This window comes from Haliaeetus albicilla, chromosome 11, assembly GCF_947461875.1.
Source record: "Haliaeetus albicilla chromosome 11, bHalAlb1.1, whole genome shotgun sequence".
NCBI lineage: Eukaryota > Metazoa > Chordata > Aves > Accipitriformes > Accipitridae > Haliaeetus > Haliaeetus albicilla.
Window position 1 is genome coordinate 43,098,400 of NC_091493.1, and position 27,677 is coordinate 43,126,076.

At 66.5% G+C, this 27,677-nt stretch overlaps 1 protein-coding gene across 1 annotated transcript; it reads right to left on the bottom strand.

Moving 5' to 3' along the window:
• Positions 1 to 493: 493 nt before the first annotated feature.
• On the bottom strand, positions 494 to 27,677 carry LOC138687901 (adhesion G protein-coupled receptor L1-like). Its single transcript, XM_069797534.1, is given in 27 exon segments — positions 494 to 768; positions 771 to 1,136; positions 1,168 to 1,277; positions 1,667 to 1,684; positions 2,318 to 2,446; positions 3,033 to 3,129; positions 3,472 to 3,600; positions 4,075 to 4,243; positions 4,844 to 4,935; positions 5,205 to 5,271; positions 6,051 to 6,271; positions 6,625 to 6,834; positions 6,929 to 7,099; positions 7,806 to 8,011; positions 8,744 to 8,866; positions 9,035 to 9,218; positions 9,772 to 9,810; positions 10,372 to 10,557; positions 11,618 to 11,721; positions 12,344 to 12,467; positions 12,469 to 12,743; positions 13,615 to 14,415; positions 20,691 to 20,705; positions 24,043 to 24,152; positions 25,130 to 25,343; positions 27,063 to 27,181; positions 27,646 to 27,677. Coding segments are annotated over 27 exon segments (4,440 nt in total). The 5' UTR covers positions 27,675 to 27,677; the 3' UTR covers positions 494 to 636.

Consider the following 27,677-nt stretch of genomic DNA (forward strand, 5'->3'; position numbering starts at 1 on the left):
ACCATGTCCGGTGTTGGGGGGGGCACGAGGACCCTCGTGTCGACACGGGGGGGGCACAAAGGGCCCATGTCCAGCTGGGGGGGGGGCAGTGAGGTGCCCTTGTGCGAGGCCGCATCCTCGTGCAAGGCCGGGTCCTCGTGCAAAGCCGTGTCCACGTGCGAGGCCGGGTCCTCGTGCGAGGCTGGGGTGACGTGTGAGGGCGGGTCCTCGCGCGATGCCGGCTCCTCGTGCGAGGCCGGCTCCTCGTGCAAAGCTGGGTCTCCGGGTGAGGCCGGGCCCTCGTGCGAGGCTTGGTCTCTGGTTGAGGCTGGGCGCTCGTGCAAAGCCTGGTCCCCGTGCGAGGCCGGGTCCCCGTGCAAGGTGAGGACGACGTGCGAGGCTGGGTCGCCGTGTGAAGCGAGGGCCCCGTGCGAGACCGGTCCCCAGTGCGAAGCCAAGCCCTCGTGCGAGGCCGGGTCCTCATGCGAAGCCAGATCCTTGCGCGAGTCTGGATCCTCGTGCGAGGCTGGGTCTTCGCTTGAGGCTGGATCCTCCCGCCAGGCCGGCTCCTCGTGCGAGGCCGGCTCCCCCCGCGAGGCCGGCTCCTCGTGCGAGGCGGGATCCTCGTGCGAGGCCGGCCCCTCGTGTGAGGCTGGCTCAGAGGCTGGTGACCAGCTGCATCTGCCCGTCGGGCTCGGCCCCCCCCGGCCCCTCGACCCCCCCGAAGGCCTCGGGGCTGTGGCGGCGGGCGGGGGGGGGCGCCCGGGGGGGCCCCCCCAGATAAGGGGGTGTGGGGGGGGGCACCTCGGGGCTGCTGTCGGGATAGGCCGAGTCCCGAGGTGGGGGGGGGGGCGGGCGGGGGGGGGTGACGGGGGTCCCGGGGGGGTTCGGGGGGGGGTCCCAGCCCCCCTTGGGCTCGCGTCAACTCTTGGTAGAGGAGTCCCAGCTCGGGGGCGCCGGGGGGGGGCTCGGCAGGGGGCGGGGGGGGCGGAGGGGGGGGCGGCGTGCAAGGAAGATCCCCCCCCGTGTGAGGAAGAGCCCCCCCCGTGCAAGGAGGAGCCCCCCCCGTGCGAGGCGGCCGCCCGCAAATTGTTGTGCACCAGCTCGGAGATGATCATCTTCTCCAGGGCGGCGGGATCGGGGGGGCCGCGGCGGCTCTCGGGGGGGGCCCCCCCCGGCCCCCCCCGCCCCGGGCCCCCCCCCGCCCTCGGGCCCCCCCCGCAGGCTGTAGCTGTTGTTGAAGTTGCCGTTGAGGGGAAGAGGCTCCGGTGGATCGCGGGGACCCCCCGGAGGGGGCTCTGTGGGGAGGGGGGGGCGTCAGTGGCATGAATTTGGGGGGGCGGTATGGGGGGGGCTGGGGAGGGTGGGGCGAGGGGGTACGAGGGGATCTGGGGGGGACAGGAGGGGATGGGGGGGTCAGAAGAGTGGAGGGGGGGGCATAAGGGGACTTGGGGAGCACAGGGGGGGCGGGGGGAGGTGCACGCAGCTGTGGGGTGTCAGCCGGGGGGGGACAAGGGGATGTGGAGGGTAGGGGCCAGAAGGGGACTGGGGGGGGGGGGGGCACGAGGAAGTGGGGGACACAAGGGGACTCTGGGGGGGCACAACAGTGGGGGGGGCATGAGGGGACTGGGGAGGGCACAAGGGGGACATGGTGGGTGGGGACACACACGGCAGCGGGGGCACTTACTGGTCTCGCGGAAGCTCCCTGGGGACAGAGACAGCAGTTAGGGAGGAACCCTGCCCCCCCCAGACCCCCCATCACCCCCCAAACCCCCCCAGCCCCGCATCACTCCCCCATGGCCCCCCCAAAACCCCCCAGCCCCTGAGGTGGGGGGGATTTGGGGTGATTTGGGGGATGGGGGGGGTATTTGGAGTACCGGGGGGCTCCTCTGCTGGAGAGATAAAGGTGGGGGGGCAGTTGGGGAGATGGGGGGGCTTGGGGGGGGTTTGGGGGGGTCAGTACCCCCGTATCTCCCTGGGGAGGTGAAGGTGGGGGTCACTTTGGGGTGCATGGTATATTTGGGGGCACCCCCCAATTGGGGAGTTGAAGATGGAGGGGGGGGCTATTGGGGGGGGTCCAGGGGGTTTGTGGGGGCACAGGGGGAGTTTGGGGGGGCTGAGCCCCCTCATACCCACCTGGGGAGCTGAAATTGGGGGGTACATGGGGGGCGCACATGGGGGTACAGGGCCAGGACACGTGTCCCCCCCAAAACCTACCTGGGCAGTTGAAAGAGGGGGTGTGGGTCTATGGGAGGGTCGTGGGGCTGGGGGGGGGTCCTAAGGGGTTTGTGGGGCCGTGGGGGGAGTTTGGGGGGGCCGGGCCCCCCCCCGTACCCACCTGGGGAAGTGAAGGTGGGGGGCGAGGCGGGGGCGAAGCCCACCGACTCGGCGATGAGGGTGTTGTAGGGGCTGGAGCCCCCCCGCGGCTGCAGCACCGGGTTGGGCAGCAAATGGTTCCCCATTGTCCCTGCAGGAAGTGGGGGGGGGGGTCAGTGCCCACCTGGGGGGGGGGGTCCTGGCGGGGTCCCAAGGGGTCCCTGGGGGTCCTGGAGGGGTCTCAGGGGATCTTGGAGGGGTCCCAGAACATCCCAGGTGGGGTCCTAGGGGGTTCTGGGGGTCCCAGGGGGGGCTGGGGGGGTCATCGGGGGAGGGTTATGGGGGTCTTGCCTCAGGCTGGGGTCCCCAGAGGGATTCAAGGGGTGTCTCGTCTTGTTTGGGGGGACCCAGGGTCTCACCTGGGCTAAGGGTGGGGGTCCCAGGGGGTCTTGGAGGGGTCTAGGGGGTCCTGGGGGGGTCCCACCTCAGGCTGGGGGACCCCAGAGGGATCCAAGGGGTGTCTTGTCTTGGTTGGGGGGGGTCTCAGGGTTTCACCTCGGTTAAGGGTGGGGGTCCCGGGAGGGCCTGGGGGTGTCATGTGGGTTAAGGGCAGGGGTGGGGGTCCCGGGGTTGCACCTTCATATGAGGGTGGGGGTCCCAGGGGGTCCTGAGAGGGGTCCCGGGGGTCCCACCTCAGTTAAGGGCAGGAATGGCGGTCCTGGGGGGGGGTGTCTCACCTCGGTTGAGGGTGGGGGTGCTGTTCAGGTCCCCCGCCATGAAGCTGGACTCCGTCTGCTTCCGCACGGTGTCGTTCCACATCCTCCGGATCCGGCTCTGGGGACGGGGCATGGCTGAAACCCCTGGGACCCCCACCCTGGGGACCCATCTCCCCCAGGGACCCCCCCACCCTGAGATCCCCATCACCCCCAGGGTCCCATCACCTCCTGGGTACGCCGTTGTCCCTAAGCCCCATCACTATTGCGGACCCCCTTCCCCTCTTGGAGACCCCCACCCTGGGACCCCCCATCCTTAGGTGCCCCCCCCATCCCAAGGCCCCCCATGTCTGTCACCTGCACCCCAGGGCAGTGTCACCAATGGGGGGAGAGGGGGGCAGGGTCTGGGGGTGCTGGGGGGGGATCTGTGGGTGCCATAGGGGGGTGTAGGGGTGCGTCCCACCTGGGTGCCAGTGTAGTAGCGGGTGTTGGTGCGGATGGCCGAGGTCTTGAGGGCGCCCAGGGTGGTCCCGGGGGGGCTGCGCAGGCAGCAGGATGTGTGCCGCAGGCATTTGCTCAGCTCCCGGTGCACCTGGTGGGGGGGCACAAGGGTGGTGAGGGGGGGCAGCACCCCAGGGACCCCCCCCACAGGGGACACCCCACCTTGGGGAGCCCAACTTCTGGAGGACTGATCCCTCACCCCTGGGTCCCCCCACCCGCAGACCTCCCAAAGGTCACCCCCCCCCCCGCAGAGCCCCCAAATCCCTGGGACACCCCCTGCCAGCACCCCCCCTTCTCCTGAGACCCCCCCACCAGTGTATCCTCCACCCAGGGCCCTCCATATCCCTGAGACCCCCCCACGTATCCTGAGCCCCCTGCCCCACACCCCTCCACGCTGGGGTGCTCCCACATGCCCCCCCCACCCCTGGGTGCCCCCCACCCACCTTTTTCCAGAGAGCTCAGAGGAAGAGAAAGACAAAGGTGCCCCACACTGACCCCCTGCCCCAGGCCACCACGCCTGGGTGCCCCTCAGTGTGCCCCCCACTCTTGGGTGTCCCCCCCTCACCTTTTTCTGGAGCGCGCAGTGGAAGACGAAGATGAAGGTGCCCTGCAGGGCGTTGCAGGCAGTGAAGAGCGAGGCCGTCAGCACTGACTCCCGGGTGACGAAGAGGAGGCCGAAGGCCCAGGTCAGCCCCAGCAGCAGCAGCAGCGCGATGGCCCCCAGCGCCCACGACCTGGGGGGGGGACAGACACACACGGGACGCCGGGGGGGTCAGGGTGGGGGCAGAGACCCCCAGCACCCATGAGTTGGGGGCAAAGTTGAGCAGGGACCCCCAGCACCCATGATCTGGGGGGCATGGGGGGGTCAGGGATCCCCAGCATTTATAGTTTTGGGAGCACAGGGCCGTTAAGGGGGCACAGAGATCCCCAGCACCTGTGAATTGGGGGGGCATGGTGGGTCAGGGACCCCCAGCACCCATGACTTGGGGGGTAACAGGGTTTGGGGTGTGGGCACAGGGACCCCCAGCACCCCCAGCCTGGGGGGGCCACAGGGTTTGGGGGACGGACCCCCAGCACCCCCAGCCTGGGGGGGCCACAGGGTTTGGGGGACGTGGGGGGGTCTTGTCTGTGTTTGTCCCACAGGGAGTCCCAATTTTGGGGCATCTCTTCCCACTCTGGGGTACAGTTTTGCACTGCTGGTGTGGGTTTTGGGGTGTCTGTCCCTGTTTTGGGGCCTCATGGAAGGGGGTCCCAATTTCAGGGACCCTTCCTCACTTGGGGGGGGTGGGTCCTAGCGTCTCTTTTTGGGGGGTTCCCCCATTTTGGGGCCTCACTTGATGCTGTCGAGGCGGCTGGAGTCGGGCTTGAGGGCAGCGGAGCTGCGCACCATCTTGTGCAGCGTCACCAGCAGGAACACCAGTGTCACCTGCGGGGACGGCCCTCAGTGCCCCATGGCAGCACCCCCAGCCCCGCGGCAAGACCCCCAGGTCCCTACCCCCCAGCATCCTCCATGGGGTACCCTGGGCCCCACAGCACCCACCACCCCATGGGGGGACCCACAGCACGTCCTGTGGAACCCATGGCGGGACTCACAGCACCTGCTGCCCCATGGTCGGGGTCCCCAGCACCCACTGCCCCACAGCGGGACCCCCCACCCATTGGTGGGACCCCCAGCCCCCCTGAGCCCCCCCTGACCAGGATGACGAAGGCCACGGGGCCGATGAAGCTCCAGATGAAGTAGTTGTCCACACGCAGCCAGCACCTGTGGGTGGGCGGGGAGTCAGGGAGCCACGCCCCTCCCTGGGAGGGAGGCCACTCCCCCAGAGCCCAGGTACCATTCTCAGGGCTTAGATTAGACCACAGCTCCTGGTCCGGGCTCCGCCCCCAAAGGCCAGGCTCCGCCCCCACAGGCCAGGCTCCGCCCATGCACCACAGGCCTTGCCCTAAGGGCTGAGGTCCTGCCCCCAGGGCTCAGACTCCGCCCCCAGAGGCCAGGCCCCACCCCCAAGGCTGAGGTTCCACCCCAGGGACCAAGCCCCACCTCCAGGGGGCAACCCCCGCCCCCAATATCCCAAGCCCCGCTCCCTCATCATTGTCAAGAGCAGCAGCCACAACCACAAGTGGTGAAAGCCCCGCCCCTGTGGCTCAGACTCCACCCCCAGGGCTCCAGCCCCCGCCCCCAGCCTCCATTGGTCAGTGCCCACATCAACACCCACGGCCGCCATGACAGCGGGGAGAGCCCCGCCCCTATGTCTTAGGCCCCGCCCCCAGCCCCCCCTTCCACACCTGGTCAATGCCCACAGCAGCCATGGCCACCACGACAGTGGGGAGAGCCCCGCCCCTACGGCCCAGGCTCCACCCCCCAAGATTCAGGCCCCACCCCCAGCACTCAGACCCCACCCTCAAGGCTCCCATTCACACCGGTCAGTACCCACGGGAGCCGCCATAACAGCAGGGAAAACCCTGCCTCCGAGGCTCAAGCTCCACCCCCCTGTGCCAGGACTCAAGCCCCGCCCCCAGCCCCGCCCCCTCCCCACTCACGCCTGGTCCGTGCCATAGCTGCGGTGGTCGACGGCGGCAGCCACGGCCACCACGACGGCGGGGAAGCAGTAGCCGCCGGCGTAGTAGTACTTGCGTCGGGAGAGATCGCTCTCGAAGACCTCGAGGAGCAGCAGGTAGAGATGGACGCCCTCCAGGCACAGCCAGGAGAAGGACGCCAGGAAGAAGTAGTGCAGCAGTCCCGCAAAGATGGGGCAGGCCACCTGCGGGGTGGGGGGGACATCATGGTGGGGATGGGGGGGGACACGAGGGATGGCGAGGGGACCCCGTGACGATGGGGGAGGACACCTGCGGGGACTGAGGTCCTTGGGGTGCTGTGGAGGTCCCTGGGGTGCGCTGGAGGGTCCCAGGGCTGCCATGGGGGGGGCCCCAGGGGACGCAGGGGGTTCCTGGAGGTTGCAGGAGGCCCCAGGGGTGCTTGGGGGGGGTACAGGGGGTCCCAACGGTTCCTGGGGTTCCGTGGGGGTTGCAGGAGGCCCTGGGGTGCTGTGGGGTGCTATGGGACATGGCAGGGGTCCCACGGGTTTTCCCGTGAGGGTCTCGGGAGCCCCCAGACCTGGTACTGGGTCTTATCGATGCCGACAAGGAAGACCAGCTCGGCGAGGAAGAGGCTGATGCAGAGGTTCTTGTGGATGGTGGTGCGGTCGGAGGGCAGCCCCCGCAGGCAGCAGAAGGCTGAGATGCAGACGCCCAGACAGACCAGGGCCACCACGATGCCCACCCAGGAAATCACCGACAACAGCACCTCGTTCAACCGACCCTGGTACTATAAAAAAAAAGCGGGTGTAACCATCCGTCGCCCCCCCCAAAGCGTCCCCAAACTTGTCAGGTGTGTCCCCCCCCACCCTTGCCAAGCTCACGCTCTCGCGGTGGGCCATGAGCACGGCAAAGTTGGTGAGGTGGCTGCAGGCGCAGGAGGTGTGGGTGGCGTTGGTGTCAAGCAGGCGGCAGCCCTGTGTCGACCAGTGCCCCGTCATCGACCGCTCCGAGTAATTCCAGAAGGAGCAGTTGGCATTGAAATGGTTCTTCGCCTGGTGGGAAAGAGGGGAGGGGGAGTGTTGGGGGGGTGTCTGGGGCTTGGGGGGGCTGTCCCTGGGGTTGGGAGGGGGACCAGGGGAGATCCCAGAGGGTTGGGTGAGGGTTTCAGGGATCACAGGGGGTCACAGCGGGGTCCCTGGGGCTACATGGGGTTTTCCAAGGAGAGGGTGAGTGTCTCAGGTGGGTCCCAGGGCTGGGTGAGGGTCCCGAGGACAGGGTGAGGGTCCCAGGTGGGTGGCTGGGGCTGCAAAAGGGTCCCAAGTGCAGGATGAGGGTCCCAAGTGGGTGCCCGGGGCTGGGTGAGGGTCCCAAAGACAGGGTGAGGGTCCCAGGCTGTTGCCTGGGGCTGGGTGAGGGTCCCAAGGGCAGGGTGAGGGTCCCAGGTGGGTGCCCGGGGCTGGGTAAGGGTCCCAAGGGCAGTGTGAGGGTCCCAGGTGGGTGCCCGGGGCTGGGTGAGGTCCCAAGGGTGTGCTCAAAGCTGGGTGGGGGTCTTAAGGGGTAAAGGGAGCCCCCAGGGGGGAACTGGGGCTGGGTGGGGGTCCTGGAGTGTTCCCGAGGCTGGGTGGGGGTCCCAGGGAAAGGGTGGGAGCCCCAGAAAGGTCCCCTGGCCTGGTTGGGGGGGTCCCTGGAGCTGGGTGGGGGCCCCAGAGTGTCCCAGGGGCTGGGTGGAGGTCCCAGGGGGCTGGGTGGGGGTCCCACCTCAAGGTGGGGCAGGGTGAAGACGACGGGGTCCATGAGGAAGACACGGCTGGACTCCTTGTTGATGGAGGCGGCGATGACCTGGGAGTTGACGACGAGGGGGGGAGTGCGGGCCCCCACCTCTCCCCCCAGCCGCACCGTCGCGTTCTCCGTCGAGAGGAACAGCCCCAGGTTGTTGTAGAGGATGAAGACCACCTTCACCACCCCTGGGGGAGCTGCCTGTCAGACCCCTGCCCCGCCGACAGCCCCCCAGATCTCCCCTCGGACCTCCGAAATCCCCCCCCAAGATCTCCAATCTCTCTGGGACCCCAGGGAGCCCCTCAAAGCCCTTCTGACCTCCCCCAAATCCTCCCCAAATATACCCAAGATCTCCTCAGAGCTTCTTGGGACCCCCTAAGTCTCCCCAGGACTGCCCGCCGAATACTCCAAATCCCCCCCGGCCCCCCTGAGACCCCTCCCAGAGCCCTCTGATCTCCCTGGGACCCCACAGAGCCTCCCCAAACCCTTCTGACCTCCCCCAAATCCTCCCAAAATATCTCCAGACCCTCTTGGGATCCCTGAGGTCTCCTGGGACCCCCAAAGACCCTCCCCAAAACACTCCAGGTCCTCCCTGGCCTCTTCTGGGACCCTCCAGATCCTCTCAAATTTCCCCTGATTCACCGGAGCACCCCCAGGACCCTCAAATCTCCTCAATGATCCCCAAGACCCCACCCAAATCATCACAGACCTCCCCTGGAGCCCCCCAAAATCTCCCCAACCCCTCTCGAGACCCCTGAACCCTGCATTCCCCCTCCCCAGACTTCCACTGACACTCCCAAAGTTCCCCCAACCCCCCCAATACCCTCAAGACCCCCGTCAGTCCCCCCCGGCCCCCTGAGACCCTCCCCAGGACCCTCAAGACCCCACCAGGTGCCCCCTGGACACCCCCAGCCTCTCACCGTTGCGGCTGTTCTGTTTGAGGGTATTGGCCGAGAGCTGGATGAAACTTTCGCCCCCGAATTCCTGGGGGAAAACCAGCTCCTGGACCTGCCCCTCCGTGTTCAGCACCGTCACCTCCAGCACTGGGGGAGAGCATACATGTGTCATCGCACACGCGTGTCCTCGCACATGTATGGGGCTCTCTCGAGGACCCAGCTGCCCCTTGAGGACCCAAGTGTGGGGGTGGGGGTCTCCCCCACCCTGCCAGGGACCCTGGGGAGGGGACAAGGACCCCCGCCCAGGCGTCTCACCCAGGTTCTGGCGGGCGGCGAGGAAGCGGGCGGGCTCCTTGACGTTGTCGGCCAGGAGGAAGGCGCCCTCCTCCAGCACGTCCAGCAGCATGGTGGCCGTGTGCGCCTGCTCCGACCCGTTCATGTCCCGCCAGGACTCCAGCGCCTCCGGCCGCAGCAGGTTGTCCACTGCCTCCACCACCGCCTGGAGGGGAGGGGCAAGGGTTAGCCATGCCCACTCCTTGCTCCACCCCCTGACACAGGCCCCACCCACTGCCTCCACCATTCCCAGCTGCAAGGGAATGCTGCGCCATGCTCACCCACAGGCCCCGCCCCTGGACACACCCACTCAGACACCGCCCATCTTCCCCAAGCCCTGCCCATCACAGACCCCACCCATGAGCCCCACCCTGACACCCACCCATCCAGGCCCCGCCCATATCCCACAAGCCCCACCCACCAGCACAGCCCCCACCACTGCCTATTACAGGCCATGCCCATGCACAGACCCCGCCCCTGGACACACCCACCCCATGCCTGTCTACCACAGGCCCCACCCCTGGGCACCCCCAGGCCCCGCCCATCTCCCTCCACCAGCAAAGCCCCTCCCTATCACAGGCCCTGCCCCCTGGCCACACCCCCACCCTCCCAGACCCCACCCACCAGCTTCCCCACATGTACCACAGGGCAGGCCCCGCCCTGTCACAACCACACCCCGCCCACCGATAGGCCCCGCCCACTCTCCCTGCCCAGCTCACCTTGATGTAATCCTTACAGGTGCGCTCCCGCTTGTGCATCTTGGGGGGGGGGAAATGGTGGCATCAAGGTGGGGACCCCCACGTATGGGGCTGCCAGACCCCCATGTATGGGGCTGTTGGACCCCAGCATTGGGGCAGGAACCTCCACATACGGGGCAGGAGAACCCCCATATCTGCCGCTGGAGAACCCTGATGTCTGGGGCAGGAGGACCCCAATATTTGGGGCAGGAGAACCCCAACACTTAGGGCAGGAGAACCCCAATATTCTGGGGAGAACCCCAACACTTTGGGCAGGAGAACCCCAATATTTGGGGCAGGAGAACCCCAATATTTGGGGCAGGAGGACACCAACTTTTGGGGCAGAACCCCAACACTTGGGGCAGGAGAACCCCAACATTTGGAGCAACCGCACCCCAACTTCTGGACAGGGGAGAACCTCAGGATATGAGTATGGGAAGACCCCAGGTTTTGTGGCCGGGGGTTCCCCCATCTTTGGGGTCAGGAATACCCCATCATCTCCCAAGCTGGGCATACCCCAACTTTGGGACAGGGTGTACCCCCATGTAAGGTATTTTTTGGGGGTTCCTCCCACACACACACCTTGTTGTAGTTTTTGCCGGCAGACTCGCGCTCGACGGGGCGCAGGGCTTGCAGTTGGGCGTCCAGGATGTCCAGCAACTGCTCCAGCAGCCGCACTGCCGAGCTGACGTCCCCGGCGTAGACGGGGCCCCGCGTGTGCCGTGCCAGCTCACTGGCGATGTTGGCCGCGTTCTCCCCGCTTTTGATCTGGGGGGGGGAACAACACACACAGATGGGTACCCCGATATCCCCTCCGGGGGCCCCCAGGGGTGGGGGGGGGATCTTGGGGTAACCCCCTGGGTGGGGCTCACCCGCCCTGGTGGGTCCCTGTGGGAGGGAGACATCGTGATGGTTCTCTGGGGAAGGGTGTCGGGGGGGGGGGCACAGGGGATTTTGGGGGGGTGTCTGTATGGGTGGGGGTGTTGGGGGCTGTGGGTGGGGGTCTCAAGAATGGGGTAACCCCCTGGGTGAGGATCACCCACCCTGGTGTGTCCCTGTGGGAGGGGGACGTCACGATGGTTCTCTAGGGAGGGGTGTTTGGGGGGGTATGGGGGGGTTTGAGGGGGCACAGGGAATTTGGGGGGGGTCTGGCTAAGGGGGGTGTTAGGGGCCATGGGGGAGTCCCCAGGGTGGGGGGATCTTGGGGTAACCCCTTGGGTGACGATCACCTGCCCCGGTGGGTCCCTGTGGGGGGGGGGGATGTCATGATGGTTCTCTGTGAAGGGGTATGGGGGGCACAGGGGGTTTTGGGGGGGCATGGAGGATTTTGGGGGGGGTCTGGTTAGGTGGGGGTGTTGGGGGCTGTGGGTGGGGATCCCAGGGGTGGTGGGGGGTCCCTGGGGGGGTCACTGGGGCAATGAGGGCCCCGAGGTGGGCCCCATTTTAAGGGGAGAGACCTTGTTTTGGGGGCAGTCCCCATTTGGGGGTGTCCCCAGTTTTGGGGGGTCCCCTTTTTGGCAGGTGTCCTCATTTTGGCGAGGGTCCCCATTTGGGGGGGTTCCTTGTTTTGGGGGGGTCTCCATTAGGGGGTTCCCTGTTTTAGGGAGAGTCCCCATTTAGGGGGAGACCCCATTTTGGCAGGGAGGCCTGTTTTGGGGGACGGTCCCCATTTTGGGAGAAAAGTGCCCATCTTGAGAACGTCCCCATTTTGGGGGGGGGGGGTGTCCCATTTTGGGGGAGCATCCCCATTGGGGGGTGATCCCCATTTTGGAGGACTGTCTTTATTTTGGGGCGGGGTTCCCTGTTTTGGGACACCCCCCCCAGGTACCTTCTGGGCCACCTGGTTGACCCAGGGGCTGGTGCAGTTGCTGAGGTCGGGCCCCCGCGGGTTCCAGACCCCCAGGCCCAGCAGGCACTGGAAGGAGGCGATCCCTGGGGGGAGGGGGGGAGCATGGGGGGGGGCAGGCGTCAAGGACAACCCCAATCCCATGGCACCCCATTGCCCCCCCCCCATCCTGCAGCCCCCAGCCCTGCCACGGGCCTCCTGGGGGGGGACAAGCCACCCCATCGCATAACCAGCCCCCCAGAGCCCCCAAAACCCCCGCAGCCCCCTGGTCCCCTATAGTGCCCCCCCAAACCCCATGACCCCCCCACATCCCCTGGTTCCATAGCCCCCCCCAGCCCCCAGGCCCCCCACATCCCACACATCCCTGACCCCCCAGAACTGCCCCCAGGATCCCCCTGGCCCCCATAGCCCCCCAAGACACCCCTCAGCTCCCCCATAATCCCCCCATCCCTCCAGGACACCACCCTCCATAGCCCACCAGGACCCCCCCCAGCCCCTTTAGCCTCCCAGGACTGCCCACCCGGCCCCCCTGGACCCCCAGAGCCCTCCAAGATCCGCCTCCCCCCCAGCCCCCAAGCCCCTCAGAACCCCTCTGACCCCCCAGGACACCCTGAGCCTTGGTCTCCCAGTACCCCCAATACCCCCATAGCCCCCCCAACCCCTGTTGCCCAAGTACTCCCCTGGCCCCCCAAAACTGCCCCCCCATACCGCGGGTGCCCTTGGGGCAGGGTCTCTCCACCACCACCCCTTGCTGTGCCGCCGGCCACTGCACCCTCCGCACCTCCCGTGCCTCGCACAGCCTCGCCGGCCCCCCCCCCGGGTCCCCCCCCGGGCCCCCCTCCGGCCCCCCCAGGCGGGCGGCGGGAGGTGGCGGGGGGTGGCGGTGGGACCCCCACCCCGTTATTGGGTGGTCCCGGGGAGCCGGGGGGTCCCCCGGGTGTAGCGGCACTGTGGGCTGGGCCGGGGCCTGGGGGCGGCCCGGGGGGGGGTCCTGGGCGGGGGGTGAGGGGTCCCCGTCTTGCTGTGGGGGTGGGCCCGGGTGCTGCCGAGCTCCGAGCTGCCGTGGGTCGCGCTGGAGCTGCGCTCGGGGCCGCCGTCGTCACTGGACCTGGGGGCGGGGGGATGAGAAGATGGGGGGGTTCAGGGTGTGGTGGAGCCCCCCTGAACCCCCCTACAGGGAACCTGGGCATTGGGGTGCCCCCCATCAGCCCCAGCCCCCCAACCTCAGGGGGAAGGAAATCCAGGTATGTGGGGCACCCCCAAAGTGAACCTGGACCCCTAGGGCTCCCCCCAAGCACATAGTGCTGCACCCCCCAGCAAACCCAGACCCTCAGGGCTCCCTCCCAGTGACTGGGGCACCCCCAAAGTAAACTGGGACCCCCAGGGCTCCCCCCAGGCATCGGGGATACACCCCAAAGTAAATTGGGACCCTCAGGGCTGCCCACATGTGTCCGGGGCACCCCTAAAGTAAACTGGGACCCCCAGCGCTGCCCACAGGTGTCTGGAGCGCCCCCAAAGTAAACCCAGACCCCCAGGCCTCCCCCCAGGCATTGGGGCTGCACCCCAAAGTACCTGGGGCTCCCCCAGGGCTGCCTGCAGGTGCCTGGGGCACCCCCAAATTAAACCCAGACCCCCAGGGCTCCCCTAAGCACCTGGGGCTCCCCCCAGGCACTGCAGCTACACCCCAAAGTAAACTGGGACCCCCAGGGCTCCCCCCAGGCATTGGGGTTCCCCCTTGAATGAACCCAGACCTTCAGAACTCTTCCCAGTCATTGGGGCTCCAACCTAAAGTAAATCCGGACCCCCAGGGCTGCCCACGTGTGTCTAGGGAACCCCCAAAGTAAACCAGGACCCCCCAGGGCTCCTCCCAAGCCCCCAGGGCTTCCCCAGAAGACATCCAGCCCCCCAGGCCTCCCCCCAAGCCGCCCATCTCTCCCTCCCACCACCAACCCCTGCCCCCATTTTCCCGCCCCCCTCACCGGCCCCCGGATCCGGCGGTCCGAACTCCAAGCCGTATCGCACCACGAAGTAATTATTCCAGACGTAAAGCTGATTATCGCGAGGGTTGTAATCGACGGAGGAGATGTACTGGTAGGGGTTGGGGAAGGCCATCTCCACCGCCTCCCCCCGGTTGGCACGGGTGTTGAAGGCGTAAGCCACCCGATTGCCGGCGGCTTCGCTGTCATCGTCCACGTAGACGCTACGGATGACGTAGAGGACGCCACAAGCCATGAAGGCGTTGGAAGCCGCTCGTTTGTCGTAGCCGGTCTCCCACGTCCCCTCGAAGCGGAGGGTGTAGGGGTTGAGTTGGCTGACCACCAACCGGCCGCCATTTCCCTCCGTGGCATAGATAACCCACAGCCCGTCTTCATCCACTGCCAAATCGATGTCAGTTTTACCACCCCAGCGATACGGCGAGGTGTCGTGGTAGTTGGCGGCGCCCACCACGGTTTCGCCGCTTTTGATCCGGGTGCGGAGATCGTATTTAACGATGTTACGGGTTCGTTCTTTGTTGTAAAAGACGGCGCCGTCGTAAACGACGAAGCCGGTGCCGTCGACGCGGTTGGGGAGGCGGTAGGTGGTGGTGTGGCGGGCGCCCACGTAGTCATCCCAGGAGGCGTATTCGGTGAGGGTGTCGGTGCGGTACGGCACCCACGGCATGACGTAGAGGCGGTCGCCGGCTTGGAGGGGATCGCGGCACCAGGCGCCGGCTTGGTGTTGGGATTCGTGGCTGGAGGTGGGGGAACCGATGCGCTGCAGGGTGCCCGGGCAGACGAAGACTGCGGGGCGAGGTGGGAGGGGGACGGACACGGGGACAGACAGAGGGACAGAGGGAAGGATGGGGGGACATGGGGACAGACGGGGGACAGACGGGGGACATGGGGATGGACACAAGGACAGACACAGGGATGGGTACAGGGGCACAGAGATGGATACAGGGAAGAGGAACCAGAGTGGGGACAGGCAGAGGGACAGAGAGAGGGGCACAGGGACAGACATGGGGACACGGGGACAGAGGGGGGACACGGGGATGGACACAAGGACAGACACAGGGACGGGTACAGGGACACAGAGACAGATAGAGGGACAGGCACAGGGGCACACATGGGGACAGACAGACAGGCACGGGGCACAGGGACAGACATGGAGACAGAGAGAGGGACAGGGGACAAATATGGGGACGTGGGGATGGGCACAGAGACAGACATGGGGACACAGGGATGGACAGAGGGACAGGGACAGACATAATGACAGACATGGGGACAAAGAGATGGATACAGGGAACAGCGGTATACAGGGACACACAGGGACAGACATGGGGACGGAGGGATGCAGGGACAGGCACAGAGACACAGCAGTGAACACAGGGACGTGGGGATGACATGGGGACAGACAGAGGGACAGAGAGCAGGTGGGGACAGCCATGGGGACAGAGGGGGGATGACAGGGGGACAGACGGACACAGGGCCAGCCATGGGGATGGGGGACACACAACAGAGGGACAGATGGACAGAGGGCCAGCCATGGGGTCGAGGGGGAGGACAGACAGACACAGGGCCAGCCGTGGGGACAGGGAGGGGACGGGGGGGGGGACAGCAAGAAGCAGGAGAGAAAAGAGAAGCGGTTCATCAGCGGCCGGGGGGGCCCCACTGGGGGGAGGGGGGATGGACATTGGGGGGACCCCAACCCCGAGGGGGGACATTGGGGACCCCGGGGGGGGAAGGAGACACGGGGGGGGAGGGTCCCCTGTCTGGGGAGGGGACAGAGGGAAGGAGACAAAATGGAGAGGGGGGGCAGGGGTGACGGGGGGGGACACACACCCCGTCTGTCCCCCCCCCCACCGTGGGGACAAGGGGGGGCCATGCCCCCCAGCAAACCCAGGCATCCAGGCCCCCCCCTTTTGGGGAGGGGCAGCACCTTGGGGGGGGGCAGCTCTCCCTGGGGGGGGCCCTAAAACAGGGGAGCCTTAAATTGGGGGGACCCTAAATTGGGGGGGCTCTTCCCACCCCGCCCCCCTGGGCCCACAGCCAGGGTTGATTGAGCGCGACGGAGACATGGGGGGGGGAAGACGGGGGGACCCCCCCGGTGTGGGGAAGGGGTATGGGGGGACCCCCCCGGTTTGGGGGTGCGGTGGGGGGGGGGGTCGGGGGGGGGAGCGCGTGGTCCCGCTGTCCGGCGCCGGCTGCAGAGAGGCTGGGGGAGAGAAACGGGGGGGTTAGCGCTGCGGGGAGAGAAAGGGGGGGACACGGCGGGGGGGGGGGGACAACACACGGGTGGGGGGGGTGAACCTCCCCCAGGGCAGAGACACCACCCCCCCCCCAATTTCCCCCCTCCCCTACAGCAGGGGTCTCTGCGCTGGGGGGTGGGGTGGGGGGGGATGGGGGAACATGGTGGCCCCCCCCCGTGATGGCCGGGCCAGGCTGGGGACCCCACTGTGGGGGGGCATGATGTCACTCCGGGTGTCGTCCCCCCCCGATCCCCCCTTAGGGGACCCAGGTGTCTGGGTCCCCTAATCTGACACCCCCCCTGCAAAAGGCACCCAGGCATCTGCCCCCCCCCCCAAGCTCGGGGGGGCTCCAGCCTGACCTGACCCCCCCGCCTGGGGCATATGCGCACACGCGTGTGCAAGGTGAGACCCCCATGTGTCGCGCACGTGTGGGCCAGCAGCACCGCCTGCACACATGCGTGTGGAGGGGCTGTGGCGAGCACACGCGTGTGCAGGGGGGCTATGGGTGCGCACATGTGTGCAGGGGCTGTGGGTGCGCAGACGGGTGCGTGCTTGCACGTGTGGGTGCGTGTGCACGTGGCCGTGTGCTTGCACACAGGTGTGTGAGCTGGAGGCACGCACAGGCGTGTGCACGTGGCTGCACATGGCCATGCACGTGTGAGCTTGTGCGCACGCGTGTTCATGTCTGCACACGCTGAGTTCAAGGGGTGCACACATGTGAGTGTGTGTTTACACGCCCATGTGTTTGCACACACGTGCATGAGGTTGAGGCGTGCACACGCATGTTCATGCAGCCATGCGCGTGCACATGTTAAGCCTGTGGCACACACACGTGTCTAGGTGCACATTCACCTGGTCATGCATTTGCACACAAGTTGCATGTGCACGCATGTGTTCACGTGACCGTGCATTTGCACATACATGTGAGCGTACACACGTGTGGACATGAGTTCATGCGGTGCCCACATGCTCACATGTGTGCAAGAGCCCACACATCCATGTACTCCCGTGTGCATATGCGTTGCCAGTGCACGTGCACCCTCACATGTGAGTGTTGGTGGGGATTCACCTCCCACGTGCGTGCCCTTGCACGTGTGTGTGTGCACTCATGTGTGTGCTGCTGTATGCATGTGGCTTGCACATGCGTGTGCCTCCACCTCCCCATGTGCTCACCCATGTGTCCCATCGCACACACGTGTGCATGGCAATGCAGGTGCCCGCCACGGCACAGTGGGGCTGGGGGTGCACGAGGGCTGTCCACGGGACCCCACGTGCGCATGGCGGCCGTGCACGAGGGCCGTGTACACACAAGGTCCACGCAGGCCACGGCAGCACAAGGACTGCGCATGCATGAGACCCATGTGTGCACAAAGTCCCACACGCACACAAGAGCACACTTAGATGTGCACGAGGGCCGTGAACGCACGAGGACCCATATGCACACGAGGACCTACATGTGCACGAGGACCTGTGTGTACGCGAGGACTTGTGTGCACAAGGACCCACACACGCACAAAGGCTGTGAGTGCACAAGGATCCAGGTGTGCACGTGGGCCATGAAGGCATAAGGACCCACATGCACATGAGGGTCGCAAATACACGACAGCCCACATGCACACAAGGACCCAGGTGTGCACGAGAGCCGTCAATACACGATGACCAACCTGTACACGAGAAACCACATGTGCACGAGGGCCGTGCATATACCAGGACCCACCTGTGCATGAGGCACTGCAAGTGCACCAAGACCCACATGTACACGAGGACTCATGTGTGCACAAGGATCCACCCATGCACGAGGAACTGTGTGTGCACGAGGACTCATGTGTCCATGAGGACCCAGGCGTGCACGAGGGCTGTAAACACACGAGGACCCAGGTGTGCACAAGGACCTGTGTGCGCATGAGGGCTGTGAATACACGAGGACCAGTGAATGCACGAGGACCCGTGAAGGCACGAGGACCCGTGTGTGTGCACAAGAACCCTCATGTGCGCACGAGGACCCGCACGTGCACGAGGGCCGTGAATGCACGAGCCCCCCCCCTCCCCGTGCACCCCCTTTCTTTGCCCCCGGGGGTGGGGGGGGGCGGGGGGGAGGGGCGGGGGGTCCCCGCGGGGGGGGGGGCCGGGGGTGGGGGGTGGGGAGGGGAGACTCACAGGCTCGGGGGGGCCCCGCGGTCCGGGGGGGCGAGGCGGGAGGACCGCGGCCCTGCGGGAGGAGGAGGAGGAGAGAGAGACGTTAGGGGCCCCCCCGCCCCCCGGCCGCGGCCCCGCTCCTGGGGCACCTGTGGGAAGAAGCCGCCGGCCCCGGCCCCCCCCCCGCCGCCCCCCCCCCCACCCCCCACCCCCCCCCGGCCCCCCACCCCCGCACAGAGAAAGAGAGAGAGACATGGGGGGGGGCTTCAACCCTGGCTGCGCCGCCACTGCCCCCCAAGTGCCCTGGCTGCCCCCCCAACTGTCCTGACTGCCCCCCAACTACCCCTCCGCTGCCTCAACTGCCCCCCAACTGCCCTGACTGTCCCCCAACTGCCCCCCCACTGCCTTAACTGCCCCCTAACTGCCCTGACTGCCCCCCAACTACCCCTCCGCTGCCTTAACTGCCCCCCAACTGCCCTAACTGCCCCAAGTGTCCCCCCCAACTACCCCCCAGCCACCCTGACTGCCCCCCAGCTTCCCTAACTGCCCCCCAACTGCCCTTCCAAACGCTCTCTGCCCCCCAAGTACCCCTGACTGTTCCCCCCCCCCGCCAGCTATCCTGACTACCCCCAGAATGTCCTGGCTGCCCCCCAGCTGCCACTGCTGCCCCCCAAGTGCCCCCCCAAACAGCCCCAGGCCCCCCCTGGCCCGAGCTGCCCCAGCCCCCCCAAATTGCCCCAGGGCCCCCCCGAGCTGCCCCGGCCTGTCCTGCCCCTGGGCTCGGCCGGGGGAATGGGTGGTTTGGTTTTTTTGGGGGTGGGTGGGTGGATTTTGGGGTGCCTCTGCAGCATCTGGGGGTCTCCATGGCTGGCAGGGGGGAGGGTGGAGGGACAAGGGGGGGTCGCGGGGCTACTGGGTGCCCCCCGGGGCCGCCCCGTCCCCCCTCCCACCAGCCCACTCCCCCCCTCCGTACTTACGGTGTCGCCCCGGGGGGGGCCCCCCCCGGCCCCGGGGGGGGGCAGGAAGGGGGGGAAGGAGGGGATGGGGGGGAGGGAGGATGTGTCACCCCGGCCTGGCCCCCCCACCCCCCCAGGCTCTGGGGACACTTTGGGGGTCTCCATGGGTCCTTCAAGGGGACTTGGGGAGTCCCTGGGGGGGGTTGAGGGCACCTTAGGGGGTCCCTGGGGACACTTTGGGGTGTCCTGGTGGGTCTGGGGGTGACCCAAGGGGTCCTGGGGTCCCTCGAGGGGACACTTGGGTCCCCAAAGGTGGTGCTGGGGGGGCCCCCAGAAGGGTTTGGGGGTCCCCAGGGAGAAACTGGGGGGACCCCAGGGTCCCTCAAGGCGACATGGGGAGCCCCAAGGGTGCTGGGGGGGTGTCCCAGAAGGTTCTGGGGGCACCTTGAGGGGACACTGGGGGGGTCTGGGAGGTCCCCAGGGTCCGTCGAGGGAACCAGGAGGGTCCTGAGGGGGCCTGGGGGCACCTCAGGGGGGTCCCAGAAGGTCCTGGGGACCCCCAAGGGGACACTGGGGGGCCCAGAGGGATCCAGGGGGCCCTGGGGGACACCATTTATAACTTATTAAGATGGAGGGGGGCAATTAACGTCCTCCTGCCCCTGTGCTAACAGGGACCCCCAGCCCAGGGAGAGGGGGAGCGAGGTGGGGGGGGGGTGAGGCCGGGGGGGGGAACAGGACACAAGGTGGGATTTGGGGGTTCAGGGCAGGATCGGGGGGAACTGGGGGAGGGGGTCAGGTTTGGGGCAAAACCGGGGGGAAATTGGGGGTTCTGTGATGTTGGGGTGTGGGGGATGAGGGTGTGGGGGGATGTGGAGGGATTTGGGGGTTCAGGGGGGGATTGGGGGGGTTCAGGGGGGATTTGAGAGTGTCTGGAATGGGTGTCAGGATCAGGGAAGGGGTTTTGGGGGGGCTGGAGGAATTTGGGGGCGTCAGATGGGAGGGTGGGGGGCAGGATGTGGGCACAAGGATTTTGGGGTGCAGACAGGGGGGTTTGAGGGTGCAAGGGGGGACATCGGGATGTGGGGAGCAGGAGCGGGGGGAATGAGGCTGACAGGTTTTGGGGGGCAGGATCAGGGGAAGGGGGACAGGATTTGGGGCAAAAATAGGGGATTTGGGGGTGGAGGACTGGTGGGATAGGGGGGTCAGGTTTTGGGGTAAGGATGGGGTATTTTGGGGTACAGTGTCAATATAATGGGGGTCAGGATTTGGGGTTGGGTTAGGGGAATTTGGGGGTGCAGGATCGATGGGATGGGGGGCCAGATTTGGGCTGAAGATGGAAGATTTGGGGACTCAGGATCAGCAGGATTTGGGGCCAGTTTAGGGGATTTTGGGGTGCAGGTCAGTAGGGGGTCAGGATTTGGGGCCACTTTAGGGGATTCTGGGGTACAGGATTGGTCAGGATTTAAGGGGGTTGGGGGATTTTGGGGTGTAGCATCTATAGTACAGGGGGGTCAGGATTTGGGGTGAAAAAAGGGGATTTTGGGGTGCAGGAGCAGGGTGGAACAGGGCTCAGGGATGCTGGGCCGGGGGGGTATTGGGGGTGTTTGGGGGGGGTGTTGGGGGCTCAGAGGGGTCCGGGGGGGTCCAGAGGAGCTCGGGGGGGGGGTCAGAAGGGTTTTGGGGGGGTTCTGGGGGGCCGGGCGGTCCCAGGGGCCGGAGCGAAGGGTCGTGTTACCTTTTTGTTCCACTTCTACTTTTAGCACCGGAAGAAAAGGCAGGAGGAGAGAGCGGGGGAGGGGAGGGGGGGAAAGGGGGTGGGGGGGGACAAGGGGGTGCGGGGGGGGGATGGGGACACACGGGCGGGGGGAGGGGGGGCGAGAGAGGAGACAAAGAGAAAAGAGATTAAATGGCTTCGGCCCCCCCAGCCCCGGCCCCGCTGCTTGGGGGAGCCCTGGGGGGGGGCTCGGGGGGGGCCCTGGGGGGGGTGACAGCCCCCCCCCCCCCCTTGGGGACAGCGGGGAGCCCCTGTGCGCCCCCCACCCCCGGCCCCCTGGGGCACCCGGGGTCCTGGCACCCCGCTTTTGGGGTCCCTGAGCCCATTTTGGGGGTCCCTGTGCCCCCCCCCCCCCCCCGGGGTTTTGGGTGCCCCCGGGGGGGAAGGACAGACGGACACGGAGTGGGGGGACGACGACACACAGATGGACAAATGAAAGGATGGGCGGACAGATAAAGGATGTGTGAGACGACGGACAGAGGGATGGCAGAGAGGAGGAATGGATGGACAGAGGGACAGATGAAAGGGAGGATGGACAGACGGATGGGGGAATGAAGAAACAGACAGATAAAAGGACAGATGGACAGACACTTGGAAGGATGAGTGGGAGAACAGGCAGAGGGATGGACAGACAGAAACATGGATAGGTGAAAGGCTGGGAGAGAGGACAGACAGAGGGATGGGGGAAAGGGGAAAGGAGAGGACAGCTAGACGGATGGACAAAAGGAAGCTGAATGGACGGACAAATGGACAAAAGGCTGGACAGAGGGATAGAAAAAGGGCCAAGTAGAAGGAGGGACAGACAGACAGACAGCTGGGGGGAGAGAAGAGCCAATAGAAGAAGGGACAGACAGATGGACAAACCCACGGATGAAAAGACAGACAGAGAGATGGATGGAGATGGTGGACAGACGGGCACTAGAGATGATGGACAGATGGACAGACAGACAGACGGGGGCTGGAGGGGGCACAGGGCTCTGCCCCTGCACTCCTGACCCCAGCTCTGGTGGGGGGGGTTGGGTCCCCCCCCCAGGCCTCCCCCCCGCCCCCCCCCCGCCCCCCCCAGCCCTGGAGGAAGGAAGTGAAGGAGAGAGAGAGACGGCGGCGACAGGGGGCGGGGGGGGGCTCTGCCCCACGGCAGCGATGGGGGGCTCTGCCCCATGGTGGGGCTCTGCCCCACGGCGCAGACCTGCAAAGGAAGAGGGCGCCCGCACCCCCGCCCCACACCTCCCCCTGCCCCACAGCCCCCCCCCCCGGCCCACACCTCCCACAGCCCCCCCCCAAGCCCCACGGCACTGTGGCACACGGCACCGGAGGGGACGGAGTGGCCAGCGTGGGGGAGCGGGCGCTGGGCGTGTTCAGGCGTGTGCTTGGCGTGGGGGGGGCGGGATGGGCCAGCACACAGCAGGCGTGTGCTTAGCACGTACACTGGGCATGCTTCATGTGGATTAGTATGTGCCAGGCGTGTGCTTAGCATGCGCTAGGCATCTTCACTGTGTGCCAGCAAGCGCAAGACACCACCTCCATGTACACAGGCACACGCTTAGCATGTGCTAACATGCCTAGCATGTCTTTGGCATGTACAGGTGTGCTGCAGATGTGTTTAGCATGTACTGGCATGTGCCAGGCATGTATGTGCGCTTGTACTTAATGTGCTAGTTCTCAACAAACATGTTTAGCATGTAGAAGTGTACCCCAGGCACTCAAGTAGCGTGCTGGTGTGCTTAGCATGTGCTGACTTGCACCAGGCATGCACTTAGCATGTGCTTAGCACGTACAGGGCTCTGCTTAGTACACGCCAGCTTGTGCCAGGCATGTCTTTAGCATATACAGGCTTGCTTAGCATGTGTGGGGCTTAATTAGCACACACCGGCTTACAAAAGGCGTGCATTTAGCATGTACTGTGTGTTTAGCATGTACTTAGTGTGTGCAGGTGAGCTTAATACACACCAGCTTGCACCAGGCATGTATTTAGCACATATGGTGTGCTTAGCATGTGCAAGGCTTCCTTGGTACACACTAGCTTGCACCAGGTGTGTATTTGGCATGTAGGGGTGTGCTCAGCATGTGCTTAGCGTGCGTGAGCATGCCCAGCATGTGCTTAGTGTGTGCCAGGCGCCGTCCCCACGTGTCCCGGTGCCACGTGTCCCAGTGCCGGGGGCTCCGGCGCTCTCCCTCCGGCGGCTTCAGCGGCGGCTGCAAAGCAAAGGGGGGGTGAGGAGGGGGGAGTGGGGGTGGGGGTCCCGCGACGGCGCCTGGGGAGAGATGGGACCGACCCCTCCGCGGGGACGGACCCCCCCAGGGGGTGACACAGGGGACGGAGCCCCCAAATGGGCCCCCTAAGTGGGGGGAGGGAGGGAGAGAGCCCCATGGGGGGCCCTGGGGGTCACAGCGCCCCCAAACCAAGGGGACACAGGGGCCAAACCCCAAGTCAGGGGGACACGGCAGAAGGATCTCCACAAATGGGGGGACATGGGGGTCAGACCCCAATTTTGGGGGACACACACAGGGTTTGAGGACCCCAAAGAGGGGGGAGCACTGAGGCCCATACCCCCCCAGATGGGGAGAGGGAGGCTGCACCCCCAAATCTAGGGGGAGGGGAGGACTTGGCAGCCCCCACATACGGGTGGGGCCACAGAAGTCCCTGGCAGTGCCCCCCCCACCTCTACCTGGGGGCTCCCACAATGCCCTGCGGCACAGCTGGGGCCGGGGGGGGGGGGTCGTGGCCATCTCCCCACCTCTAAAAGGCCCATAGGCGTGGGGGGACGACGACAGGACTTCCTGTTATGCTCTGTCTGTGGGGGGGCCCCTGCCCCCCCCAAGTTCCATTTCCCTCCCCAGGCTGGGACACAACCCTCCCCCCCCCCCAGGTGAGGACCCAGGCATCTGGGTGCCCCCAGGGTTGGGCGGGGCTGTGGTAGGGGCGGGGGGCACAAAGGAGGTGGCCCTGGGGCAGAGGGGGGGACTGGGGGGCACAGTGGGGCTGGGGGTGCCGTGGGTGCTATGGGGCTGGATGATGTGAGCGATGTGAGTGCTGTGGGTGCTGCAGGTGCTATGGGGTGCTGTGGGGCAGGACTCCCTGTAGGGCGCACAAGGCCCGCTGCACCTCCAGGAACTTGGGGGTGCCGGGATGGGGGTCTTGTGGGTGCTGTGGGGCTGGGCGGGGACGCTGTGGGGCTGGACTCGCTGTGGGGTGTACAGGCCCACTGCACCTCCAGGTACTTGGGGGTGCCAGGACTGGGGATGCTGTGGGGTGGGGATGCCGTGGGGCGGGGCGGGGCAGGGCAGGGGGACGCCGTGGGGCAGGACTCACTGTAGGGCACGCAGTCGTACTGCACCTCCAGGTACTTGTAGGTCCCCGGGCAGGGGTCAGGGAACGCGTCAGAGCCGGCCACCACCACGCACTGCGTCCGGTTGTTGCACCTGCGTGGGGACAGGAGATGTGCGACGCGGCGCTGGGGACATGACACAGGACAGAGGTGGGGACTTGGGCCCAGGGGACATCTCACGTGGCCAAGGGATGTGGGGACACGGGGATGTGGGGGACATGGCAGATGTCCCTGGGGGGGGGACAGCCCGTGCCGTGGGGACATGGGGATGTCCCTGCGCCATCTCCATTGCGTCCCCGTGTCCCCACACCAGCCCGTGTCATTATGTCGTCCTCACGCTGTCCCCATGTCCCTGTACCACCCTGCATCAACCTGTGTCCCTGTGCCACCCAGTGTCCCTGTCGCTGCACTATCCTATGTCCCTGTGCCACGCCGTGCTGTCCCCCGTCCCCATGCCACCCCCAAGTCCCCATGACGTCCCCAAGTCATCCCCATGTCCCCAGTCCCCATGCTGCCCCAAGGCCCTGTGTCACCCTGCACCTACCTGTGTCCCCATGGCCCCACGCCTCCCCCATGTCCCCTTACCACAGTGCTGTCCCGTGTCCCCATCCTCCTACACGTCCCCATGAGTCCACCATGTCCCCACACCTCCTACTTGTCCCTATATCTCCTACATGTCACCATGTTGCCAGGTCCCCAAGCCTCACCCGTATCCTCATGTCCCCACACCTCCTACGTGTCCCCATGTCTCCTACATGTCACCGTGTTGCCAGGTCCCCAAGCCTCACCCATGTCCTCATGTCCCCACACCTCCTACACATCTCCGCACCTCCTCCATGTCCCATGTCCCCTATCCATCCATGTCCCCATGCCTCCTACCTGTCCCCAAGTCCCCATCCTCCTCCACGTCCCCAGGTCCCCTACACGTCCCCATGCCTCTTACCTGTCCCCATGTCCCCTACCTGTTCCCAAGTCCCCATCCTCCTACCTGTCCCCAAGTCCCCTACCTGTCCCTACGTCCCCACACCCCCTACATGTCCCCACGTCCACAGAGTGTCCCCCCTGCCCCACCTCTGGGCCATGATCTTGAAGGCGTCGGGCAGGTAGCACTGGACGTTCTCCATCTGGAAGGGGTCGGCGTCGCAGATCTTGTCGTCGGTGCGCCCGTAGTTGGCGTTTTCCACCATCACCACGTCGCTGCCCGGGCACCGCAGCTCGATGGGGTACCCCTCGCACGCCAGCTCCCGCCGCACCAGCCCGAAGGGCAGCCCGGCCCGGCTCAGCCCTGCAGGGGGCATGCCTGGGTCCCTGCACGCCCCATGGCCGCGCCAACGGCCCCCCCCCACCCCACCGCTGTGCCCCGGGCGCCTGGGTCCCCCCTAGCTCAGACGCCTGGGGACCTGCACACCCCACGGTTGCGCCAATGGCCCCCCAGGTCCCCCCTAGCTCACACGTCTGGGGCCCTGCACACCCCACGCCCCCCTGCTGCGTCAATGGCTGGCCCCCCCCCGAGGTCAGGGTGCCTGGGACCCCCCTAACTTGCACATCTGGGTCCCTCCTGCCCTGAATGCCTGGGTCCCCCAAGCGCCTGGGTCCCCCAAGCACCTGGGTCCTCCCTGGCCTGGACACCTGAGTGCCCCAAGCTCCTGGGTCCCCCAAGCTTCAGGCTCCCCCCTGGCCTGGACACCTAGGTGCCCCCAGTCCTGGACACCTGAGTCCCCTTATGCCCTGGGTCCCCCCAGTCCTGGACACCTAGGTCCCCCGTTCTCCAGGACACCTGAATTCCCCCTGGTCTGGACATTTGTGTCCCCTTGTGCCCCGGATCCCCCCAATCCTGGACACCTGGGTCCCCTTATGACCTGGGTCCCCCCAGTCTTGGACACCTGGGTACCCCATTCTCCAGGACACCTGGGTCCCCTTGTGCCACGGGTCCCCCCCATCCCGGACACCTGGGTCCCCCCTGTTTCAGGGTCCCTCCCGCCTCAGACACCAAGGTCCCCCACTCTCCAGGATGCCTGCCCCCCACCCCTGGGAGAACATCTCCATGCACACGTTTGTGCAAGGCTTCTTCAGCCCACTGTGCACGTGGGGGGGGGGGGGGGCGGGGGGCAGGTGCACTGTGCACACACGTGCAGTGCCGCAGGGAGAAGATAGCAGCTCTGGCCCTCGCACGAGCATCGCACGCCCCTTGTAGACCCTGGCACAGGCTTTGCATGCCCCTCGCACAAGCCTGCACACCTCTTGCATGAGCCTCGCGTGCTGCTTGCTCAAGCCTCATACAAGTTTTGCACGAGTGTTGCCGGCCGCTTGCACAAGCCTTTGTGCCCCTCGCATGGGCCGTGCACAAGCATTGCACAGGCCTCCCAGACCCCTCACACGGGCATCGCACGCCCCTTGCACAAGCCTGTGCACCTCTCACATGGGCATTAAGTTACCCTCACACTGGTTTTGCACGCTGCTTGCATGGGCCTTACGCAGGCCTTGCACAGATGTACGCCCCTGACACAAACCTTGCACAAGCCCATCCACCTCTTGTATGTTCTATAGGCCTTGCACAAGCCTTGTACACCCCTTGCACAAGCCTTACACAAGTCTGTGTACTTGCTCAGGTATTATATAGGCCTTGCACACCCTTTGCACACCCCTTGCACAAGCCGGCTGGAACAGGCCTTGTATGAGTCTGTGCACCTCTTGCACGAGCCTTGCACAAGTCCGCGTGCCTCTTGGCCAGGCATTATATAGGTCTTGCACAAGCCTTGCACACCCCTTGCACAAGCCAGCTAGAATGAGTCTTGGACAAGTCTTTGCACCTCTTGCACACCCCTTGCACACCCAGGGGACCCAGGCATCCAGGCACCTCCCAGGACCCCCCCCCCCCCCCCCGCCATGAGAGACCCAGGAGTCCGGACGCCCCCCTCCCCCCAGCGGACCCCAGCATCTAGGTGCCCCCCACTCCCACCCAAGAGGACCCAGGCATTCGGGTGCCCCCCCCATGGGTGCCTACCTTGGGTGGCGGAGGTGACGAGGACAGCGGTGACGAGGAGGCTACGCAGGGCGGGGGCGGGGCGGGCCATGGCGGGGGAGGGGCGCTGCCAGCCCCCCACAGCCTCACCGGGCACCGACCTGTGAGAGAAAAGGAGGGGGGGTGTCAAGGGGGGAGGACCCAGACATCCAGGGCTGCCCAGCCCCTCCCCAGCCCCCAAACCGCGGGGGATCCCCAGCTTCCGGGGGCTGCAGGGCGGGGGGGATCAGGACGCCATTGGGGGGGGTCCCAGTGATTAACAGAGGGATTAAACAACTCTGCCAGATGCGGGGGGGGAAGGACCTAGGCATCCGGGCCAACCCCCCCCCTCCCCGATCCAGACGGTACCCAGGCGTCCGAGGCCCCCCCCCCCCCCCTTAATCCGCGGCTCAGCAGCCCCTGGAGGGGGGATTAAAGCCGATTACGGTCCAGAGCCCCCCCCCCCCCCCCCCAGCTAGAGGAAGGACCCAGGCCTCCTCCAGGAGCCCCCCCGGCCCCCCCGCAGGGAACCCAGACATCCTGGTGTCATGTCGTCGTCCCCCCCCCCCCGCCCCACCGCGCTCACCCCGTGCGGGGGATGGGGCCGCGGTGCATTGT